Raw genomic sequence first — 21,145 nt, 5'->3', positions numbered from 1 at the left:
GTAACTGTTGTGAAAATGACCAAGTCAATTTAGAAGGCCATTTTTTAAACATGTTCGTTGCTCTTTTGGTCATGTTTGTATACTTAGTATTTATATTGGACATTTTGTTCAATTATTTATTGCCACATATGTTAATATTTGGTAGAAGAGAAGCATGCACATTGAGTATTTCCAGTGTCATACATTAACTCATGTAGTCTTCACATCAGCTCTGTAAAATAAGCATGTTTACCTGTAGTCTCCAGATGAGAAAACTGAGACACAGAGGTTAAATAACTTAATCAGGTATTAGAGCACCCCCCCCCCCCCCCGCCAATTAATAAATGGTAAGTTGAGATTTTGAAACTAGATCACTCTGACTTTAAAAACTTGTTTATCCACCACTATTTTCTTCTTATGTAATCCCCAGAATTGGATCATTGGATCAAATAATATGAACATTTGGCCCAAATGCTTTCCAAAAGAGTTGTACCACTCTTCATTGTGATTGATGTCTAACATTGGGGACAGTCTCTGTCAAACTCCATCTTACTTTGCTGTTACTTCCATTAAACTGGGTTGCTACTCAAGAAGAAAAACACTAATTCAATATAAACACTCAGTAATTCAATATATGGTATATTTACACTTCAGTACCCTTTTATCTATTTGACGTTTCCTTTTTTCTTGGTATGGTTGGATACTGAAAGGGTGAAGAGACCTGTTTCACAATTCAAAATACAGTCTTTTTTAAAAGTGCATTTCATATTTAGACTGCAGTTACCAGAAAGGAGAAATTTTGTTCCTTTGTATCTTAGAGAACTACATTTGAACTGTTCTTCTTAGAGTAAGTTTGCCTAATAAATTCTAGATTCCACTATGTAACTTCAACTTAAAACTTTGCATTTATGTGAAATGACCCTTTATCAGAAATTCTTTTTATTGAAATATGTGAGAAACTATCAGCTTACAAGATTGGAAACTCTTTGAGTACAAGCACCCATTATACTCATTTCTACATCTTATAATTTTATTTATTTTTTTAATGTTTATTTATTTTGAGAGAGGGAGAGTGTACAAGCAGGGGAGGGGTAGAGAGAGGAAGAGAGAGAATCACAAGCAGGCTCCATACTGTCAGCTCAGAGCCTGGCGTGGGGCTCCATCTCACCAACCATGAGATCATCACCTGAGCCGAGTAACCAACTGAGCTACTTTGGCACCCCTCATTTCTACATCTAAAACAATGCTTTTCATAAGCAAACTCAGTAAATACTGAGTCACAAAGGGAGTGGTTATCTACTCTAACCCTTGTTATTTCCAACTAAAAGATGTTGAAAATATTTTCAAGATTAATAGTTTTGTTTTTCAATTTTCAGAATGATTGACTGGCTGTCCTGGCCATTGGCTCAGCATGTGGACACATGGGTAATTGCACTCCTGAAAGGACTAGCAGCTGTCCAGAAGTTTACTATTTTGATAGATGTTACTTTACTGAAAATAGAACTGGTAAGTGGGAGTATTTAAATCTGTTAAAATGAATGGTCTCCTAATCAATGGTTTTATCTTTGAGTTGTTCCCTGTAAAGTATCTAATGTTGAGTATGTTCTTATTTTGGGTTTGTTTTGAATAATAATTTTGAAACAGCCTTTAGAAACTGAAAATAGTATTTAAGTATAGGTAATTAAAATAGTTTTGCTGTTTTCAAGTGTTGAATATGAAAACATTTCCTCCCATTATCTTCCTTTTTTTAAAAATGTTTATTATTTTGAGTGAGAGAGTGCCTGTGCAAGTGCACGCACATGTGCGCACATGGGGCCGGTCAGAGAGAAGGGAGAGAGAATCCTAAGCAGGCTCCACACTGTCAGCACTAAAACCCTATGTGGGGATCGAACTCACAAACTGAGATGACCTGAGCCGAAGTCAAGAATTGGATGCGTAACTGAACCACCCAGGCGCCCCTTCTATTATCCTTTGCATCCAACTAATCAAGCTTGTGCCACCATCATTCAACCAAAACTATCTTTGACACCAGTGCTTTCCAGTATTGCTAAACTCAGAGTTATTTCTCAGGCCTCCTCTCATTTAACCTATCAACAGCATTTGACAGTTGATCACTCCCTCTTGAAATACTTTCCTCACTTAGTTTTTGTCCCAGTTCACTTCTCTTTTTGCCCTGGTTCACTAGCATCTCAGTCTCTTATAGTGGATCTTTCTAACTTTAGAGTGCTTTAGAGTTTCTTTCATCTTTGATCCATTTTCTTCTCAATCCATACTCAGAGCATATATGTTCCATGGCTTTAAATAATGTTTCTAAGTTAACGACTGCCAGGTTTCTATTTCTCATTCGTTATTTTCCCATGAACTCCATATTTACGTATCCACCTGTCTATACTTCAGTCTCAAATTCAACTTTTTCATGATAACCTCTGATTTTTCCCTCCCAGACTGGTCTTCCCCATCTTACATAGTTAATTCATCCTTCCACTCGCCCAGGCCAAAACCTTGAAGCTATCCTTCTCTCGTTTCATTCTCTCTCAGCTGTTATCCTACAAATCCTATTGATGCCGCATTTAAAATATATCCAGAAGCCTATCACTTTTAACCAGCTACATCACTATCACTTTGGTCCAAAGCCATTATCATGCCTCGATGTACTGATTGCAGTAGTCTCCCTGCTCCTGCCCTTGGTCCCCCACAGGTGTCTTACAACTCCTACGTGATCTCGCCCACTGCTGCTTCTCTCATCAAATCTATTACTGCCTCAGTCTTTGTGCTTTGCTTACACTGCTCTCTTTGCTGTATCTCTAGTACAGCAAGCTGCAGGCCTCAGGGCCTTTGTAGTGCTTGGCATTTGCCTTGCTTATTATGCTTTTCTCCCAGGTATCTGCCAGGCTTATTCTCGTTTCCTTCAGTGTTTCATAGTCAGATGTCATCTTTTACATGAGTAATTTTTTGAATATCATAATAAAATAGCAGACCCCGTTGCTACTCAGTCCCTGTTCTTCATAGCACTTGTCTCCATGTTACTTTTCATTGTCTACCCACCCTGTAGACAGTAAGCCTGATCGGATCAGAGTTTTTCTTTTAATCCACCGTTGTATCTTCAGTGCCTAGAACAATGCCGAGCAGTAGTAAGTACTCAGTAAATATTTGTTGAATGAATTGAATGAAGCGTGAGTCAAGGAACTATCACTTTGTAAATAAGGTGTGACAGATTTTTATTTGATCAAGGGGTTTTAAGAGTTATTTAGGCCACTGCATTCCCTTGATGTCAGTCATGTTGTTATCTCCCACCTTTCTCTCTCCCAGAGTTTAATAACATGTTATGATAGAACTTTCCAGAAAGGGGGTACTCAGGTACGTATTTTTGGTCCAAGGAAAATAACCGCTGACTAGGTTAATGATTTCCCTAGAAACTCTTTAAGATGGATGTCTTATCTTTTTTGAAGGTTTTTAATCGACTTTGGTTTCCTCTTGTGAGACCTGGTGCTCTTGCAGTTCTTTCACATATGCTGCTTAGTTTTCAGCATTCTCCAGAAGCGTTCCATTTGGTAAGTTGGGACACAAGCTTTCTACATTGAAAAGCTTTGTTTTAAAATTTTAGTTTAATATTGAGTCACATTTACATGTAGTCAAAAGATCGTAAGTTAGTCCTGAATCTATTTTCTTGTAGCTTTATGATTTCTTAGAAAATTGAGGTGATGGGATTTCCCTCCAAAGAATATGTTTCCGGAATGTCTGAGTCTCACCAAAACTGCTCCACTTGCAACCACTACCAGCAACTGAAAGTTATTGTTCTACACGAGAGATGTCACATGTCCACACCACTGATGGTTGTCTTTTTCATGTATGAACAGTGTAGAAGAAAAATGGTTTAAAACCACTGACTGCTCTAGAATTTCAGAAACGTGAAAACATCAATTGTTTTATAGCCCCAGAACTAAGACTTCATTCTCTCCCAGCGTATAACCTACAAATCCTGTTGACTCCACCTTTAAAATATATCTGGAATCCTACCACTTTTAATGAGCTACATCACTGGTTTTGATTTGATCTGATTTCAGTTATTTCGTTATCAGTTATTACAGGTGGAAATGATAAAATGTTATTCAAAGAACCTGTCCACTTATCTATCTAGCACATCACAGAAAGACAGTGCTTTATCTGGTTACTTGCTTCCTCCAGGGTCTGATCCTCAGTTTAATAGGACTAGAACCTCATTATCAATCCAGCCACAATGTAAAAATCTTAGGAATGCGGACCCACTACAAGCAGATTCAAAGGAGACTGATGAATAAGTGCTGAATCCCAGTTGTTCATTGTTAGCTAGAAATATAACTAACTAGCCTCCGAGAACCATATACATGCATAGGCAGCTCAGTGCCTCACTGCCACTGAAGGAAAATCTGCAGGCTTTGTAGAAAGTAAACCTTACCAACAAGTAATTACATTATGCATTGTCACTTAGGTTGTGTTATTCCAAGAATTTCTACAGTTAATTGCCTAATTGGTGATGTTGACCATCAACCAGTAACCTTATATTTGTTACACAAACAAAACTCAAAACTTAAGCTAATATAGCAGGTATACTAGCAGAGTCTAGTGAGAATTTCTACAGTTAATTGTTTAATTGGTGATCTTCACCATCAACCAATAACCTTATATCTGCTGGTTATACAAGCAAAGCTCAAAACTTGAGCTAATACATCAGGTGAACTAGCAAAGTTTAAAAAGGTAAAGAACATCAGTTATTTGTGTCTCTTCAGGCACAATCATGTAGGCCAATTGAGAAAAGCTTTCTTTTCAGAATTTCTGGAAAGGAGGTTCTCTAACATAACTTAGTCATCCATTCTAATGTTCATTGCTCCTCAAACTGAGGACATTTCTTAATCTGTCTGATTAGTCATTTATGCCATACTCTAAACCCATTTCTTTGTTCACAGTTTTTTAAAAGATGGAAGATACTCCATATTGTTGTATTGCTTTTATATTCTGAAAAAAATATATAGTTTAAAAAAAATGGTTGACTGAAATATTTAGCTTATTGAAATATGAAATCATTTATTTAAGAAATCATTAGATCTGAAATTAAAAGTTGTCATCTGGCTTAGTAAATTCTAAAAACTGATATCTAACTATTGCTTCCATACTATAAGCATGGTATATGTATATATACATACATATATATGTATATTTGTATAGCCAGACCAGCTACTCAACTAAAATGAACTTGAGCATCTAGTGGTAGTTAAATCATGTGGTAGTTAAATCAGCTATAACTAATTCAGTGAAGGATTCAGGTTTAGAAGTTGTTGAGTATAGGCAATAATCTGGAATCACCATCACTCTTCATTACATTACCTGTTTATACTATTTTAGAGCAAACCAAGATTGATGTTATAATGTGTGTATTTATAGATCAAATTACTTTTCTTATGCTTTTTATAAGTGGAAAGAAATTTATACAAAAGAAAAATAAAAAGCTTCTAATAAGTTATATACATTGTCTCAAATAGTAACTTAAGTTTAATGAGTATTACAGTAATGTTGACAAATATTTAGGTTTTCTCATTCAAAAAATATCAACTTCCAAGCATTTAGAAGGTAATAGCCTGCTTGCACATATATATCTATGCCTATGAAAAACTTAGTCTCATTTCTATGTCAGTGATAATTTTAACCATATAGGATGTATAGCAGACAACTGTATTACCTGATTGCAAAGACCAGATCTACACTAGGAAGGCTTTTGGAAGATTTGGAAATAAATTAATCATTTTTTTAGTTATTTTCTCTTCTTCTCTTCCACTTCTCTCTCTCTCTCTCTTTCTTTTCACCTGTGAGGAAACAAAATAATTTTGGATTTCTGACTATTTTAGCAAGAGAGTATCTGGTAGAAATGGCCTTATGGAGCAAAATTATAACTCAGCTTTGCATAGAAATGTAGAGATAATAGCAGCAGAGTGAACTCATTAGGAACTGATGGTTTCGTGGTCAAATTAATACCTTTGATGGAGGTAAGATTAAAGAAGGTAGTGCAAAAGCTAAAATGTAATTTTAAGATCTCCAGCATAGAATCAGAGCAAAAAGAGAATAGCAGCGTTAATTTAAGAATATGATTGTTCTTTTTAGGAGGAAGGAAAGAAAGTTGATTGTGATACTACTGTAATTTGCCATTTGGAGACCATAAAACTTTAACTTCACTTTTATTACAACTAGGCAACCAAAAAATTGTTTTAGAAATAGAACATAATATTCTTAGATACCTTTTACATATGAAGTATAAATGTATAGTAATAGATTATAATTAATAATTAGTTGGGACAAGGATACCACTGTACTAATGGAATGAACCATTTAAGCAAAACAGGGTTTATTTGTTAATATCATCTTGAATACGTAATGGCAGTGTATTGACTTTAGCCTAATTTTATAATGAATGGACACTCTTGTGCTTATTATCAGTGCTGTTTTCTGTGTGTTTTTGAGCAATGAGCATTTTAGATTTCCCTTTTATTTTTAACCCCAGTTTCTTAGAAATTTCTGATTCCCTTTTAGAACCATCTCCTATTTTTGGAGGTGGAGAATGGCAGTTGTTAATAAGGATAACCATGCTAACATAAGACATCATTTATTTGCTTATCTAAAAGAAAGGTAATCCTATAGCCTGAGCTATAATTTTAGTTACTTTACTTTCTTGAAGTAGACTTCAATGTGCAAAGTATATACAGCATTTAATTCTTTCAAGTGAAAAATCTAAAGTTCACACTAGATGGAGCCCTTAAGCTAATTCTCAGTTTATCTTTTAAAAATTTGTTTCTATTGTAAACAATCTGGTAAATATAATAATCCTAACATTTTTCAACTTAAGGCATTTTTCAGAATGGCAGGAGTGACTAAGCCTTCTATTTTGTACCTTAGTTTGTTTTAGATGGAGCATAAGGATGAGGAGAGGGGTCTCGTGGAATTAAAATTATATGTGACTTTGAAACTAGATTTACTTTGACACTCGAAATTTTTAACTTCTTGGCTTTTTTAGAAAAAGGCTGTGACTGAACATACAGAAAAGTATTTGCTGATCATGTAACATTTGCATTCCATTTGTAGGCTAGAGAATTTGTTGCCAATTTGTATAAATTGAAGAATGTTTGTCTTTTTTCTCTTCAGATTGTTCCTCATGTAGTTAATTTGGTTCACTCCTTCAAAAGCGATGGTCTGCCTTCCAGTACAGCCTTCTTAGTGCAGTTAACAGAATTGATACAGTGTATGATGTATCATTATTCTGGATTTCCAGATCTCTACGAACCTATTCTGGAAGCAATAAAGGTATGATGGTAGTTGCACCAGTATTTATGCAGCTGCAGACCATGATGTGATAGATGAATGAAAGATTTCTATAACCAGCTATTCAATTTACTATTCTATATAATATGCATTTTGTTTGAAAAATGTAATTGGAATCAGGATTCATTAATATTTGGGAAGTAATCTCTTACTTGCTGTAACTAATCTGAGTTAATAACCATGTTTCTTTAGCTCTACAATGCCATCAATTATGAGGCATATCTTTAAATTTGTAACAGCCTGTGGGGCACCTAAGAGGCTGAGTCAGTTAAGCGTCCAACTCTTGATTTTGGCTCAGGTCATGCATGATCTCACAGGTTCGTGAGTTCAAGTCCTGCATTGGGCTCTGTGCTAACACTGCAGAGCCTGCCTGGGATTCTGTCTCTCTCCCTCTCTTTCTACTCCCATCTCTCTCATTCTCTCTCTCTCTCTCTGTCTCCTCAAAATAAGTAAATAAACGTAAAAAAAAATTTTATAACAACTCTTGGGGAAATTTGTTTAAAAAGAAATGGCACACGATCGCTTCTCAGACTTTTGGCAAAGATCAAGTGTAAAAAGAAATGCTACATTATGTAAATACATACATCACCATTGTATTCCAATATCAGAAGTGTTAAAATACATTAAGAATATCTTAGGGGCGCCTGGGTGGCGCAGTTGGTTAAGCGTCCGACTTCAGCCAGGTCACGATCTCGCGGTCCGTGAGTTCGAGCCCCGCATCGGGCTCTGGGCTGATGGCTCGGAGCCTGGAGCCTGTTTCCGATTCTGTGTCTCCTCTCTCTCTGCCCCTCCCCCGTTCATGCTCTGTCTCTTTCTGTCCCAAAAATAAATAAAAAAGTTGAAAAAAAATTAAAAAAAAAAAAAAAAAAAAAAAGAATATCTTAGAATCCAGAAAGGCAGTTTAATAAAATATTTGACTTTGTTTCCTTACCTGTTTTTATTCCATTTTTGCTGTGGACTATTCACGAATATCCATATTTTATAGAATCTTTACTTGAGTTATTAGTGAACTTACCCTCCTTTTTTAACTTTGTAACCCTCCTTTTTTAACAGTGCTAAAAAGCACTGATTCTGTTTGTCTTAAAGAATGGGTCACAATGTGTACACTTTACTCAGTAAACTTACTGCGTGATCAGGGTATAGCAAAAGAATTGGAGAACTTTCCTCAGCCAGAACTAATCAGAAGTTATTAGAAATCAGTTGTGTTAGTAATGTTTTTTTTGAAATGTTAAATTTTGAGATCTTAAATACAAGATAAATCTCAATATCTTTATTACTTCTTCTGTATCTGAAATGAATGCAAAGCTTATTCTTTTTACTATATGGGTGAAGTCAAATTGATTTTGGTTGAACCCAGAACACAAGATTCTTGCACAATTAATGTATACCCCTGGTATGGCACTTTGATATTTATATATGTCTTTGTGTAAAGGAGCTTTTTATCATAGATTCAATAGTAATGTTAATGTCTTTCTACGATGTCTTTCTGTGTCCATAGATGAAACCTCTTGCTGTTTGTTATTTTTCAGTGGTTTACATATTGAGAATTCTGATAACTGAACTAGGCTCAGAAGAAGCAAGGTTCTCACTCTAAACCCAAGGGAAGCACTTTTCTATTAGCTGGCAACAATAGCAAGAAAATCAAGAGATTAAAATTCTTTCAGAAAATATTTGTTTTCTAAGGTCTAAGTACCAGATGGTAATACCAGTCCAAAAAAGGTTGAATGATGTTACCAACTTTCATTATTCTCCATTGTTCTATTCGTGCTTGAATTCACTTTGATTTAAAATTGTATCTCATATGTCATAGAGCACATAAAAGAATCTGTATCTTGTAATAATTTTCTATATTGTTAAACACGACATTGAGTTTTATTTTTCAAAGTCAGCGGTCATTGTGCTTAGATGATTTTCATTTTTTATGCACAGATTACTTTGAGCTTTTATTTCTAAGGGTTAATATTGAATAAATATTAGTGAATGAAAAAGAGATATTTTTTTATTTTTACTAGAAAATTTGAAAGCAAATTATTTATTCAGTTATGTGTTAAGTCCGTGTTCTGTTGCCTTTGAATAGCACTACAGTATACCTTGATCTCAAAGTTTTGAAACATTCTTCTGACAAATTGGAAACACAAATAGTTCAAATGTGATTTGAATTCTGTGTTCTTGAATATTCCTCAACTTAATAAACTCTACCCTTAGGATGTATATATTTATTTTAGGACACAGTTATTTTTTCCATGTAAAATAATGTAATTTTTTGATGACTGGTCAAGTTCTATAGGTGATTTCAAAAGTAAGTAAGTGAAAGATGGGGCGCCTGGGTGGCTCAGTCAGTTAAGCATCCAACTTCGGCTCAGGTCATGATCTCGCAGTTTGTGGGTTCAAGCCCCGTGTCAGGCTCTGTGCTAACAGCTCAGAGCCTGGAGCCTGCTTCAGATTCTGTGTGTGTCTCTGTCTCTCTCTCTCTCTCTCTCTCTCTCTCTCTCTCTCTCTCTCTGCCCCTCCCCTGCTCACACTCTGTCTCTGTCTCTCAAAAATAAAATAAAATTTAAAAAAATTCAAAATAAAAAGCTTCTGCCAAAAAACAAATAATCCAGTGAAGAAATGGGTAAAAGACATGAATAGACACGTCTCCAAGGAAGACATCCAGATGGCCAACCAACACATGAAAAAGTGCTCAACATCACTCATCATCTGGGAAATACAAATCAAAACCACAATGAGATACCACCTTACACCTGTCAGAATGGCTAACATTAACAACTCAGGCAACAACAGATGTTGGCGAGGATGCAGAGAAAGAGGATCTCTTTTGCATTGTTGGTGGGAATGCAAGCTGGTGCAGCCACTCTGGAAAACATTATGGAGGTTTCTCAAAAAAACTGAAGATAGAACTACCCTACGACCCAGCAATTGCAGTACTGGGCATTTATCCATGGGATACAGGTGTGCTGTTTCGAAGGGACACATGCACCCCCATGTTTATAGCAGCACTATCAACAATAGCCAAACTATTGGAAAGAGCCCAGATGTCCATCAGTGGATGAATGGATAAAGAAGAGGTGGTATATCTATACAATGGAGCATTACTTGGCAATCAAAAAGAATGAAATCTTGCCATTTGCAACTACGTGGATGGCACTGGAGGGTATTATGCTAAGTGAAATTAGAGAAAGACAATCCTATGACTTCACTCGTATGAGGACTTTAAGAGACATAACAGATGAACATAAGGGAAGGGAAACAAAAATATAAAAACGGAGAGGGGACAAAACAGACAAGACTCATAAACATGGAGAACAAACTGAGGGTTACTGGAGGGGTTGTGGAAGGGGGGATGGGCTAAATACGTAAGGGGCATTAAGGGATCTACTCCTGAAATCATTGTTTCACTCTATGCTAATTTGGATGTAAATTTTAAAAAATAAAATTAAAAAAAAATAAGTGGAAGGAAAGAAAGGTTAAATGTCAGCAGAAGAATCTTCTTTATGGTGTTAATAACAAAAATGGTTTATATTTTTAAACTATTTCTCCTCTTTATGATCTGCAGGATTTTCCTAAGCCCAGTGAAGAGAAGATTAAATTAATTCTCAATCAAAGTGCCTGGACTTCTCAATCCAATTCTTTGGCATCTTGCTTGTCTAGACTTTCTGGAAAATCTGAAACTGGGAAAACTGGCCTCATTAATCTAGGAAATACATGTTATATGAACAGTGTTATACAAGCATTGTTTATGGCCACAGAGTAAGTTTAAATTTGAACATTTTGTTTTTTAACTCTAGAAATTGATACATAGCGATGAAATGTAAGATAATGGGTTTGTCTTCACATTATTTATTATAAATGGCAGAAATTTTAATATTTTTATATAATTGCCTTACTCAGAAATGAAATTGCTCTTAGTGCTCAGGAACTATTAAATGTTAACTTATATAAATTCTACTTTACATTTATATTATGTATTGCATTTAGAATATTCTGAATTATGATATTTTTTAGTATAACAGGGATTAAGTGAGCACATTCCAAAGAGTTTAAGTGTCCTCAAGTACTAATTTATTATTATCTTGTAAGACAGTGTATTTTTAACCTATATGTCTTTTAAGGGAGTTATGTTTAGTTTTTCCTGCTTGCAGGTATTTTGCTGTTTATCAGATTAATAACTTCTTCATTGCTGCTAAAGTTTAAGCTCTATTTCCCACCTCAAGTTGATAAATAATAAACAAATGTATAAATGTATATCTTTGTCCTCGTACAGATTTACTTTCAAATTCACTTTCTTTTGCAGCCAAGCAAATAGGAAATCAGAGGTTGTTAGCTATGTGAGTGCTATCTGTAAAGGTACAAAATAATGATAAAATTTTCCAAAAGGCAAAAACTTGGTTGAATTTTTCTCTTCAGTACCAATAGAGTATTTATGGAACTTGACCACAGATCTTTACCAATTGAGTTCCAAGCCTTTGTAAGGTTTTATGCCTACCTAGAGGAATCACAAACTAAAAGATGAAGAGTTAGGTTTATTTTCTGGCCCCAGAATCTACTACCAACACTAAGGTGTTTTTTTGTTTGGCTTAGTGTTTTCTTTTATTTTTTTAATTTGTTTGTATTTGAAATTTTTAATTAAAAAAAAAATGTATACTCTTCCTCACAAGTAATACTATGCATGAAACTAAATTCAAATCTGTATCTCACCACCAGAGGTCATCTAGGCCTGCTGTCTCATTTTACAGAGGATAGTGAAAGGAGAGACCCAAAGCAATTATAACCAGGAACAGCAATTCAAAGAGCTTCAAAGAGTATCATCTTTTTGTATGATACTATGATACTGTCTAAGAAAAGGCAGATAGTATATTTTATTTCCTTTGGTAATAATGTAAATTATTTGTGGTTTAAAAAATTAAATTTGGAAGTGTATAAAATAAAAATTAGACATGAAAAAAATTCCCATCCCCAAAGGTCATTTGTTAGCAGTTTTGTGTGCATCATTTCAGACCATGTTTTTACAGTTATAAGATTTTATCTGGAAGAAGAACAAATGCTATTTTTTTTTTCAACGTTTATTTATTTTGGGGACAGAGAGAGACAGAGCATGAACGGGGGAGGGGCAGAGAGAGAGGGAGACACAGAATGGGAAACAGGCTCCAGGCTCTGAGCCATCAGCCCAGAGCCTGACGCGGGGCTCGAACTCACGGACCGCGAGATCGTGACCTGGCTGAAGTCGGACGCTTAACCGACTGCGCCACCCAGGCGCCCCAACAAATGCTATTTAAAAAAAGTTTTTTTTAAATACTTACAATCTTATTTTTAAAATGTTTTTTAAAAAATATTCATAATCCTATTTATATGCTTTTTCCCAGCACTTGCTTTTATCTTTTAATGATTCCAGTTGGAAGTATTCCCGTGAGAGGGTAGTGACAGAACTGTCATTCTGAATAAATAGATGTACTGTATATTTTATTTGACCATACTCCTATTGGTGAATATTAAATTATTTTACTCATAATTAACATCTCTCTGCTCTTGTGCAGATGTATAGGATTTGCTTTGAATAGGGTTTGCCAAATTGCTCTCCAGAAAGACTATGGCATTTGAACTTGCATACTAATATATAATTGTACCTGTGACCCCATACCTTTAGCAGTACTTGATATAATTAGTCTTTGAAATATTTTCTAATTGGGGGAAAAATGTCTTTTTGCTTTAATTTGCAACATCGCTGACCATTACAGAGTTCCCCCCCCCCCCCATTTTTCTTTGTTCACTTGTGTTTGTTTCCTGAATAACCTATTCTTTAATTTTGTGCACGTTTCTTTTGGGTCTTTTTCTTTTTCATATTGATTTATATGTACTCTGGATGATAGTCTTTCATTACATTCTCTCTTCGTATCAGTGTGATTCAAATTTGTAGAGTGTTTCATTTATAGTTTTTGTTTTATACAGCGAGATCAGTTATTTCTCATTTGTGGGGTCTGAATTATAAGAAGTCTTCCCCCTCCTTATTCCCCCCCCCCTTTTTTTCCTTTTAAGTACTTCCGTAGTTTTGTATTTCACATTTAGCTCATTATTCCTCTGTGGCATTTGTAATAATGTAAAATTTTATCTAATTCCACTTTTTTCAAAATGGATACCCAATTGTTTCTGTTATCTTTTTTGAATAATTTATCCTTTTCCCACCCTGTATTGTACCATACCCATTAAATAACTCTAACTTTACAGTATGTTTTGTTGACAACACATTTTTTTTATTTCATGATGGTATGAAAGAATTTAAGTTATTAACTGATACCGTAATTCATTTCTATTTGCTAATCCAGAAAATAGGAATAATTTACAACAGTACATGGGCCATTGCCCAGTCCCATAGTAACTGTTAATTTATTGTCATTCTTCCCTTCCTTCTTCACTTCATTGTAAGTAGTAACTTTGCTAAGTGAAGGGCCATCAAATGAATCAAATTTTACTTTGAGGATAATAAGTTCTTGAACTAACTTCCTTTTAGCTTTTAATAAATGCATGTGTGTGTACACATGTGTACAAAAATCACTATGTTTTATTCTCTTTCAGTTTCAGGAGGCAAGTATTATCTTTAAATCTAAATGGGTGCAATTCATTAATGAAAAAATTACAGCATCTTTTTGCCTTTTTGGCCCATACACAGGTGAGTTGTGTGTGTAGTTATATATATGTTAACTTCCTTGCACATTGTTCCAAACTTGGTGAATCTTTTTAATACATATGTGACCATTTAACATATATTAAATCCACTTAGATATACTAAAGAGATCCTGCCTAAAATCACGATATGATCGAAGTTTTTTTTCTTCCTCCTGTTTTCCATTCTTGTAGATGAATATTATACTGACCCTTTGTTCTAATTATAGATAAAATCTGATTTTCTATCCAATAAATAAGCTTCTACATAAGTCTTTTTAAATGCATATTTAATAGGTTATAGATACTAAATGGATATATTTTTCATAATAATGAACAATTAAAATAATTTTATGGTACATTGGCTTCATTTTCTCCTGTTTCTAATAATATGTACCTTCTCACTATGTCCAAAATGTTAAGCTCTTGAATTTAATGGATAAACAACTTCATCTGTTATGTTCTAGGACCTAAAATTTTAAGATGATCTTTTATATCCACACATTAATCCAAGGAAGTGAATTTATGCTACTGGCAAGAAAGTCACATATAGTAAACATTCATTCAATAGACATTTTTGAGAGACACAATATGGAGTCTGATAAGTATTCAAAGAGGAATCCTTATGCTCAAGGAACTTTAAGTTTTGAGCAATACATATGAATGATACATATATATCATTTATAAATGATGTATATTATTTCCTGGTGTTGCTCTGATTATGTTAGTTTCACAAAGGTCTAAAGGAGTAGGTAGGTAGAGGCAGAAAGATAGCTTCAAGATTGGTGGGACAAGTTGATAAGAATGCCTTGTTTCCTATCTACAAGCTATGAAATAGCTCAAGTATAACTTTTTAAATGGAAAAAAATTAACATATGAGCGATGGCCTATAAGTAGCAATATACTCAGAAATAATTTTATTCACTTTCTGAGGGAAGTATGTTCACAAATTAAATTTAACATCTCGGGACCAAGGGAGATGAAATCTCTACCCTCCAACTGGCAAATAGTATTTTTCCAAGTAAATTGACTTATATATTTGCTTTATCACTAGTCTACATTTACTGCATATCGTATATGATATATATCTGTGTATATGTAGATGTAAATACATTACATATACTATATTGTGTACTGTATTACATTATTAAACCAGAGTTGTTAAAAAACACAATAGGAGAGTTCCATGTTCCCTAGAAAAGAAGAAAGAACACACAAGAGAACCTAATTAAAGTTCTGTCACAGTTGAGACCCTGTCTGATAGCAAGCCAACAAGGATTATTTTAGGTAGGTAGATTGCCCTATATAATTGAAAAGGCTTTTTTTTTTTTTTTCAGTTGATAAAGCTAACATATAATGAGCATTTAAATTTGCCTAGCTTCTGTGCAAAGTAGTTTACATGTATTATCTCTTAATCCTCAAAAACCATCTATGAGGTAACGAGATAGATAGTATCCTTGTTTTATAGATGAAGGAAGTGAGTTTATGTCACATGCTTTTCAAGGTCATGCTAACAAGTGACAAGTGGGGATGTGAACTAAATGACTCTAGAACTCATGTTCAGTCAGTATGCTAAAGTTCGTTCCTTCAAAATACTATCAATACGCATACTTTGATAAGTTTTTTCTTAACTGAGTAGTCTGCTATATACCACATACATTCAAAATGTCAGAATTCTAAAGTTTCAAGTTATAATCACATCTTTTCAGATGCCCTTTTAATTCCTTTTTGTTGTCGCAGAATCTAGGATTTGAACCAAGATTGCTACAAAGTCCATGAGCAACCATTTCACTAAACTCCATGCTAAAAAAATAAAATCAACAAGGACCCTAAACATAGTGCTTACATTCTGTACATTTATGAAATGTGTACCTGGTCAAAGAAATTTTCACCCAAAGTAGATATGCATGGCCCTGTAGAGTTGTCCCCTTATTACTTTATCCAAAATATATATTGGATATATTTATATATAGATATATAATTATATATAGATATTAACATGTCTTTTTCAAATTTGGTTTTTCAAAAAATTATGGACTCAAGCACGTGACTGTCATAGGCGGGATAATGCCAGTAACATTATAGTAAGTGTTCGAGAGATCTGGGTTCTAATTGGCTCCCTCTGGCACTAATTTAGCTGTATGACCTTGGGCAAGTCACATGTTTCTTTAGATGATAATTCTTACCTGCAGAATGAGAAGTTGTGGCTGAAGATTACCTAAATTTAGTTGTAGCACTTTGTAGTAAGGTTAAGCACAGTGTAATTTTATTAAACCTATATTAAGATTTCAGTTATTTGATTCATGGTGTGAGAATCACTTCCTTGTATTTTCTCTACTGATATCAAAAGAGAGAAGCATATGCACCTCGGGTGTTCTTTGAGGCTTCCAGACCTCCATGGTTTACCCCCAGATCACAGCAAGACTGTTCTGAATACCTCAGGTTTCTGCTAGACAGGTAAAAAGCATTTTTAAAGTTATGATTTAAATTTTCTTTCATAACAGATTATTTCTATAGCATATTGGTTTTGCCTTTAAAAATATATTTCAAGTGTTAATCTTTAAAATACCTTGCATTCATTGTATGTATTTAAGTGTTCTTTTGTTTTTAATTTGGTTTCTTTTGTTGATTTTCTTACTTTGGAACAGCTGTTCTCATAGTGTAGTACAAAGACCTCCTGTGAGTTCGTCAAACATTTTCAGGGGTCTTCCCTTCTAACTCTGTATCTGTAGATCTGTAATTGAGGCCAGATTTTCTTCATATGCTTCATCCAGAACAACATATCACAATAGATTGAATGATACAAGGATCCAGCTGCCTTCTATTAAGCCAGATACTTGAAATATTTGCAAAATATAAAACAATGCCATTCTTCTCACTAAATTTTTTGGTTTTAGAAAATACAATTTTTTCATAATATTATTAACATTAACGTGTAATGGCTTTATTATTGTTTTTAAATGTTACTTTTATTCTCAGCTTTTGAATACAGTAAATACTGGTGGATATAACCACACGAATGAAAGCTCTTGGGTTCCTCAATTACTTTTAGGAGTATAAAGGGGTCCTGAGACCAAAAAATTTAATATTTGCTCCTTTAGACCAGTTCATATTTAGATGGGTTTGGTATATTTAATGGTCTTCTTACCACTTAGTTAATAAAACCTGTATCTTTTTCCTTCTCTTTGTGATTGCCTCCCTTCTGTTACGTAAATGACTAGTAAAGTTAGTTGAACTCAACATATGCAATCTTCTGTTGATTCAGGTAAGGACATGTTGAGTGGTTTCTTTATTCCAGGCTTTCTATGAGATGTCAGGCAGACAAAGATACAGAAGATAAATAATAGGCATATATAATTTACTAAAGAAAGTATGAGAATATAAGGTAGTGATAACCCCTAACTTGTAATCTACATTCTCAAACTATTCAGTGGTCCTATTGATTGAAAGAGAAGAAACTTGATTTTTTACATTAAGCATTACATTTGATGAAAATAATTTGGCTGTTTATATAAGGCCCCAATATTTTTAAATAAGTGACATTTAAACTTAAGTGAAGTAGCTATATAATGATATACTCTCCTACAGGCTACATGAAGAAGAAAAGATCTTGCAAGTTCAGTCCTCACACAAGCCTCCTTCAAGTCTGGGGTGCAATGAAACTTCTTTCCAAGAAGTGGCAAGCAAGACAGCTGTACTAACAGAGAGCCCTTGTACAAGTGAGGGTGAGAAGACTTTAATAGAAAAAATGTTTGGAGGAAAACTACGAACTCACATATGTTGTTTGAACTGCAGGAGTACCTCACAAAAAGTGGAAGCCTTTACTGATCTTTCACTGGCCTTTTGTCCTTCCTCTTCTATCGAAAATTTATCTTTTCAAGATGCAGCATCATCACCCAATACACAAGATGGCGATCTAATGCAAGCCAGTATACCTTCAGAAGAACCAGGAGTTTATAGTCCAGCAACAGCTGCCTTTGTTTGTGATTCAGCTGTGAATGAAAGAATGTCACACAGTCCTCCTGATGAGTTTTGCTGTACTGATAACACTTCTGTCCCTCATGAATCTAGCAAGATTCTTGTTAATAAAGATGTACCTCAGAGACCAGGAGGTGGAAGCACACCTTCAGTCACCGACTTACTAAATTATTTTTTGGCTCCAGAGATTCTTACTGGCGACAACCAGTATTATTGTGAAAACTGTGCCTCTCTGCAGAATGCCGAGAAAACTATGCAAATCACAGAGGAGCCTGAATACCTTATTCTTACTCTCCTGAGATTTTCATATGATCAGAAGTATCATGTGAGAAGAAAAATCCTAGACAATGTGTCCCTGCCACTGGTTTTGGAGTTGCCAGTTAAAAGAACTACTTTCTCTTCATTGTCAGAAAGTTGGTCGATAGATGTTGACTTCACTGATATTAGTGAGAACCTAGCTAAAAAATTAAAGTCTTCTGGAACTGAAGAAGCTTGCTGCTCCAGATTGGTGCCGTATCTGTTAAGTTCTGTTGTCGTTCACTCTGGTATCTCCTCTGAAAGTGGGCATTACTATTCTTATGCCAGAAACATCACGGGTACAGAGTCCTCATACCAGATGTGCCACCAGTCTGAAACTCTGGCATTAGCGTCCTCCCAGAGTCATTTACTCGGGAGAAATAGTCCCAGTGCAGTTATTGAACAAGATTTAGAAAATAAGGAAATGTCAAAAGAATGGTTTTTATTTAATGACAGCAGAGTTACATTTACTTCATTTCAGTCAGTGCAGAAAATTACGAGTAGGTTTCCAAAGGACACAGCTTATGTGCTTTTGTATAAAAAACAGAGTAGCACTAATAGTTTAAGTGGTAACAATTCAACCAGTGGACTCTGGGTAAATGGCGACCCACCTCTACAGAAAGAACTTATGGATGCTATAACAAAAGACAATAAACTATATTTACAGGTAAGTTGGAAACATACGCTTCATCATTTGTGGTGAAGCAAGTGACAGTGGTGAAATGAGTGCCCTAATTTTAAAACCCAACTTAGACATTTTCAAGGAATTTACAGAGTAGTAATTCTGAAATTTGAGTCTGGGTGTATGTGAAATGGGTTCAGCCTATATAAATTATCTTGCTTTCTAATGTTATGAATTAATTATGAATAGTTGCAATTAGATGCAGTGTGAAGGACCTCACTTGTCTTTAATTTACAAAAGATGTGATCATTGTAAAATCATTCCATACTGAAATATAGGAAGTTCCCTCTTCCCTTCAATCCTACCTACCAGGGGGAAACAACTACTGTTTGGTATTTACTCCTTCTAGACTATTGTATAAATATTTTAAGGGTAATTATTAACATTCGGGTGAGTAAGATAAAAGACACTGCAAGGTAGAATATGTAAAAAAAGGTATTTGTATTCTTTAAAGACTTAAGCAATAAAACCAAGAAGATAATAGAATAATTAGTGTATAAAAGCCACGGAACAAAGGTTTCATGTGAGCTGAACTTACTTACAAATATACTTTTTGCAGGAAGTTAGTGATTTTACTACTTAAAAGTTAATAAAGACCTTGCTGCAAGTGTTTTTCTTTGAAACCTGCCAACTTGTTACCAGCATAAGGACCAAAACTAAATTATCAGTGAAATTGTAGGTATATTCATTGGGTAGTCCAAATGATTTTATGAGTCTACATAAGTAAGCTCTAAAAATCTTGTGTTTGAAACTCAGAAAGCTGAAAAATACAGATGGAGTAAGAGAAGAATTGGGTCACTATAGTATTTATTTTGAGAGGAAAGTTTTCTCAAAGGTCTTCAAATTGACTGCATTGTAAAATATTCAAATAATGATACATGATACATTGTTAAACGAGTATGGCAATGTTCTAGAGTAACACAAAAATAATAAATTTTACAGAAAAAAATTAGAAACTCAGAATATTTATTAAACCTGATTTACCACCAAAGATTATTACATCCAGTCAGAAGGCTTATGATCAAGGTAATAGAATGTATTCAACCCTATCCTTCTTGCTAGATTTCAAATAAGCACTAGATATTAATAGTCATGATTCTTGAAGATTAGAGAATAGGAGTAAGGGCAAGAGGGTTAGGTTGGAATAGGAATTTTCTGTAATTTAAAATGTAGAAAATAAGACTCAGTGCAATCTTGATTTATAGCAATATGCAGATTATTTATCAATGATTGAGTAAAATAGCATATTTATCAAAGGGGGGACATGGGTTTTAAAAAGATGAGGAACTGCTCTGTTTCTGTGATTGGATTGCCAAAAACTCTTATAACCATAACAACTACTTCATTACAGCCTACCTCTAAATGATTTTCTTATTCTTACTATTTACCCCATTACAATATTTACAATATCTGAGTGTGAGGAGCCATTCTTTTCATTATTGTTTTAAGGCCTTTATGTCACTATAAAGGAAACTATTATGTACTTTGTTAATTCAGTTTTTCAGTGTTTGCAATTGTTCTAAATTCCATCGTAAGTCTCAAATTGGCAAGTTGTTTAATGTAAAAATGATACTGCCAAATCTTACATTAAGATTTTTATGTTCCAGTATTAAGACAGGCTATTAAGTCAAAGCTTATTACCAAAGTACCTTTTTAAAGCAAATTATAAATACTCAACTCTTATTTAGAAACTTAAACATTTATATTTGTCTTATTTGCTTTTAAATACAATCATGTAATTGATTTGTGCTGATTTGAATTGTGATGGTTCTCACTACTCATACTATTTAACTGAATCATCCTAGTATTTTAAGTTTGTGTTAAGAGACTATGTTGTTTTGAACACGTGGAACATGTATATATATGGTTTTGTTCTTATTTTTTTTTTTTTACATTTTTGAGATATAGTTCAAAGTCTGTGCTCATTTCATAGTAATAATGCTTTAAAATAGATTGCTGTGTCAAGAATATGTTAGTTTTAAGATACAGCTTTATACCTATTTTTAAAACAATTATAAAAATTTAATCCAGTCTAAGTAAAGTAAGGATGTGGAGTGGACATTTTGAGTTCCTTTGCTACTAAGTAGTACTGCAAATGAATTTACCAATTTAGTACATATCAGGGTAGCTACTTTTCTAGTTTTTCACATTACATTAGAAATTCATCTTGTATCATTTTAACAAGCTCTTTTTGGGATTCCATTTTTA

General features: G+C 34.2%; 1 protein-coding gene across 2 annotated transcripts in view; it reads left to right on the top strand.

Annotated features, from left to right (window-relative positions):
- Positions 1-21,145, top strand: part of USP38 (ubiquitin specific peptidase 38) — a 33,400-nt gene that overhangs the window by 8,383 nt on the left and 3,872 nt on the right. For both annotated transcript variants that reach the window (XM_003984982.6, XR_006596727.1), the window contains exons 3-9: positions 1,356-1,485; positions 3,429-3,530; positions 7,147-7,305; positions 10,880-11,073; positions 13,894-13,987; positions 16,331-16,437; positions 17,569-18,922. In XM_003984982.6, coding sequence (XP_003985031.2) covers positions 1,356-1,485; positions 3,429-3,530; positions 7,147-7,305; positions 10,880-11,073; positions 13,894-13,987; positions 16,331-16,437; positions 17,569-18,922 — 2,140 coding nt within the window. The remainder of the gene's footprint in view (positions 1-1,355; positions 1,486-3,428; positions 3,531-7,146; positions 7,306-10,879; positions 11,074-13,893; positions 13,988-16,330; positions 16,438-17,568; positions 18,923-21,145) is intronic.

The sequence above is a fragment of the Felis catus genome, chromosome B1 (genome assembly GCF_018350175.1).
Source record: "Felis catus isolate Fca126 chromosome B1, F.catus_Fca126_mat1.0, whole genome shotgun sequence".
Classification (NCBI taxonomy): Eukaryota; Metazoa; Chordata; class Mammalia; order Carnivora; family Felidae; genus Felis; species Felis catus.
Note: the sequence above shows the minus strand (reverse complement) of the source record. Positions and strands in the feature narration are given on the sequence as shown.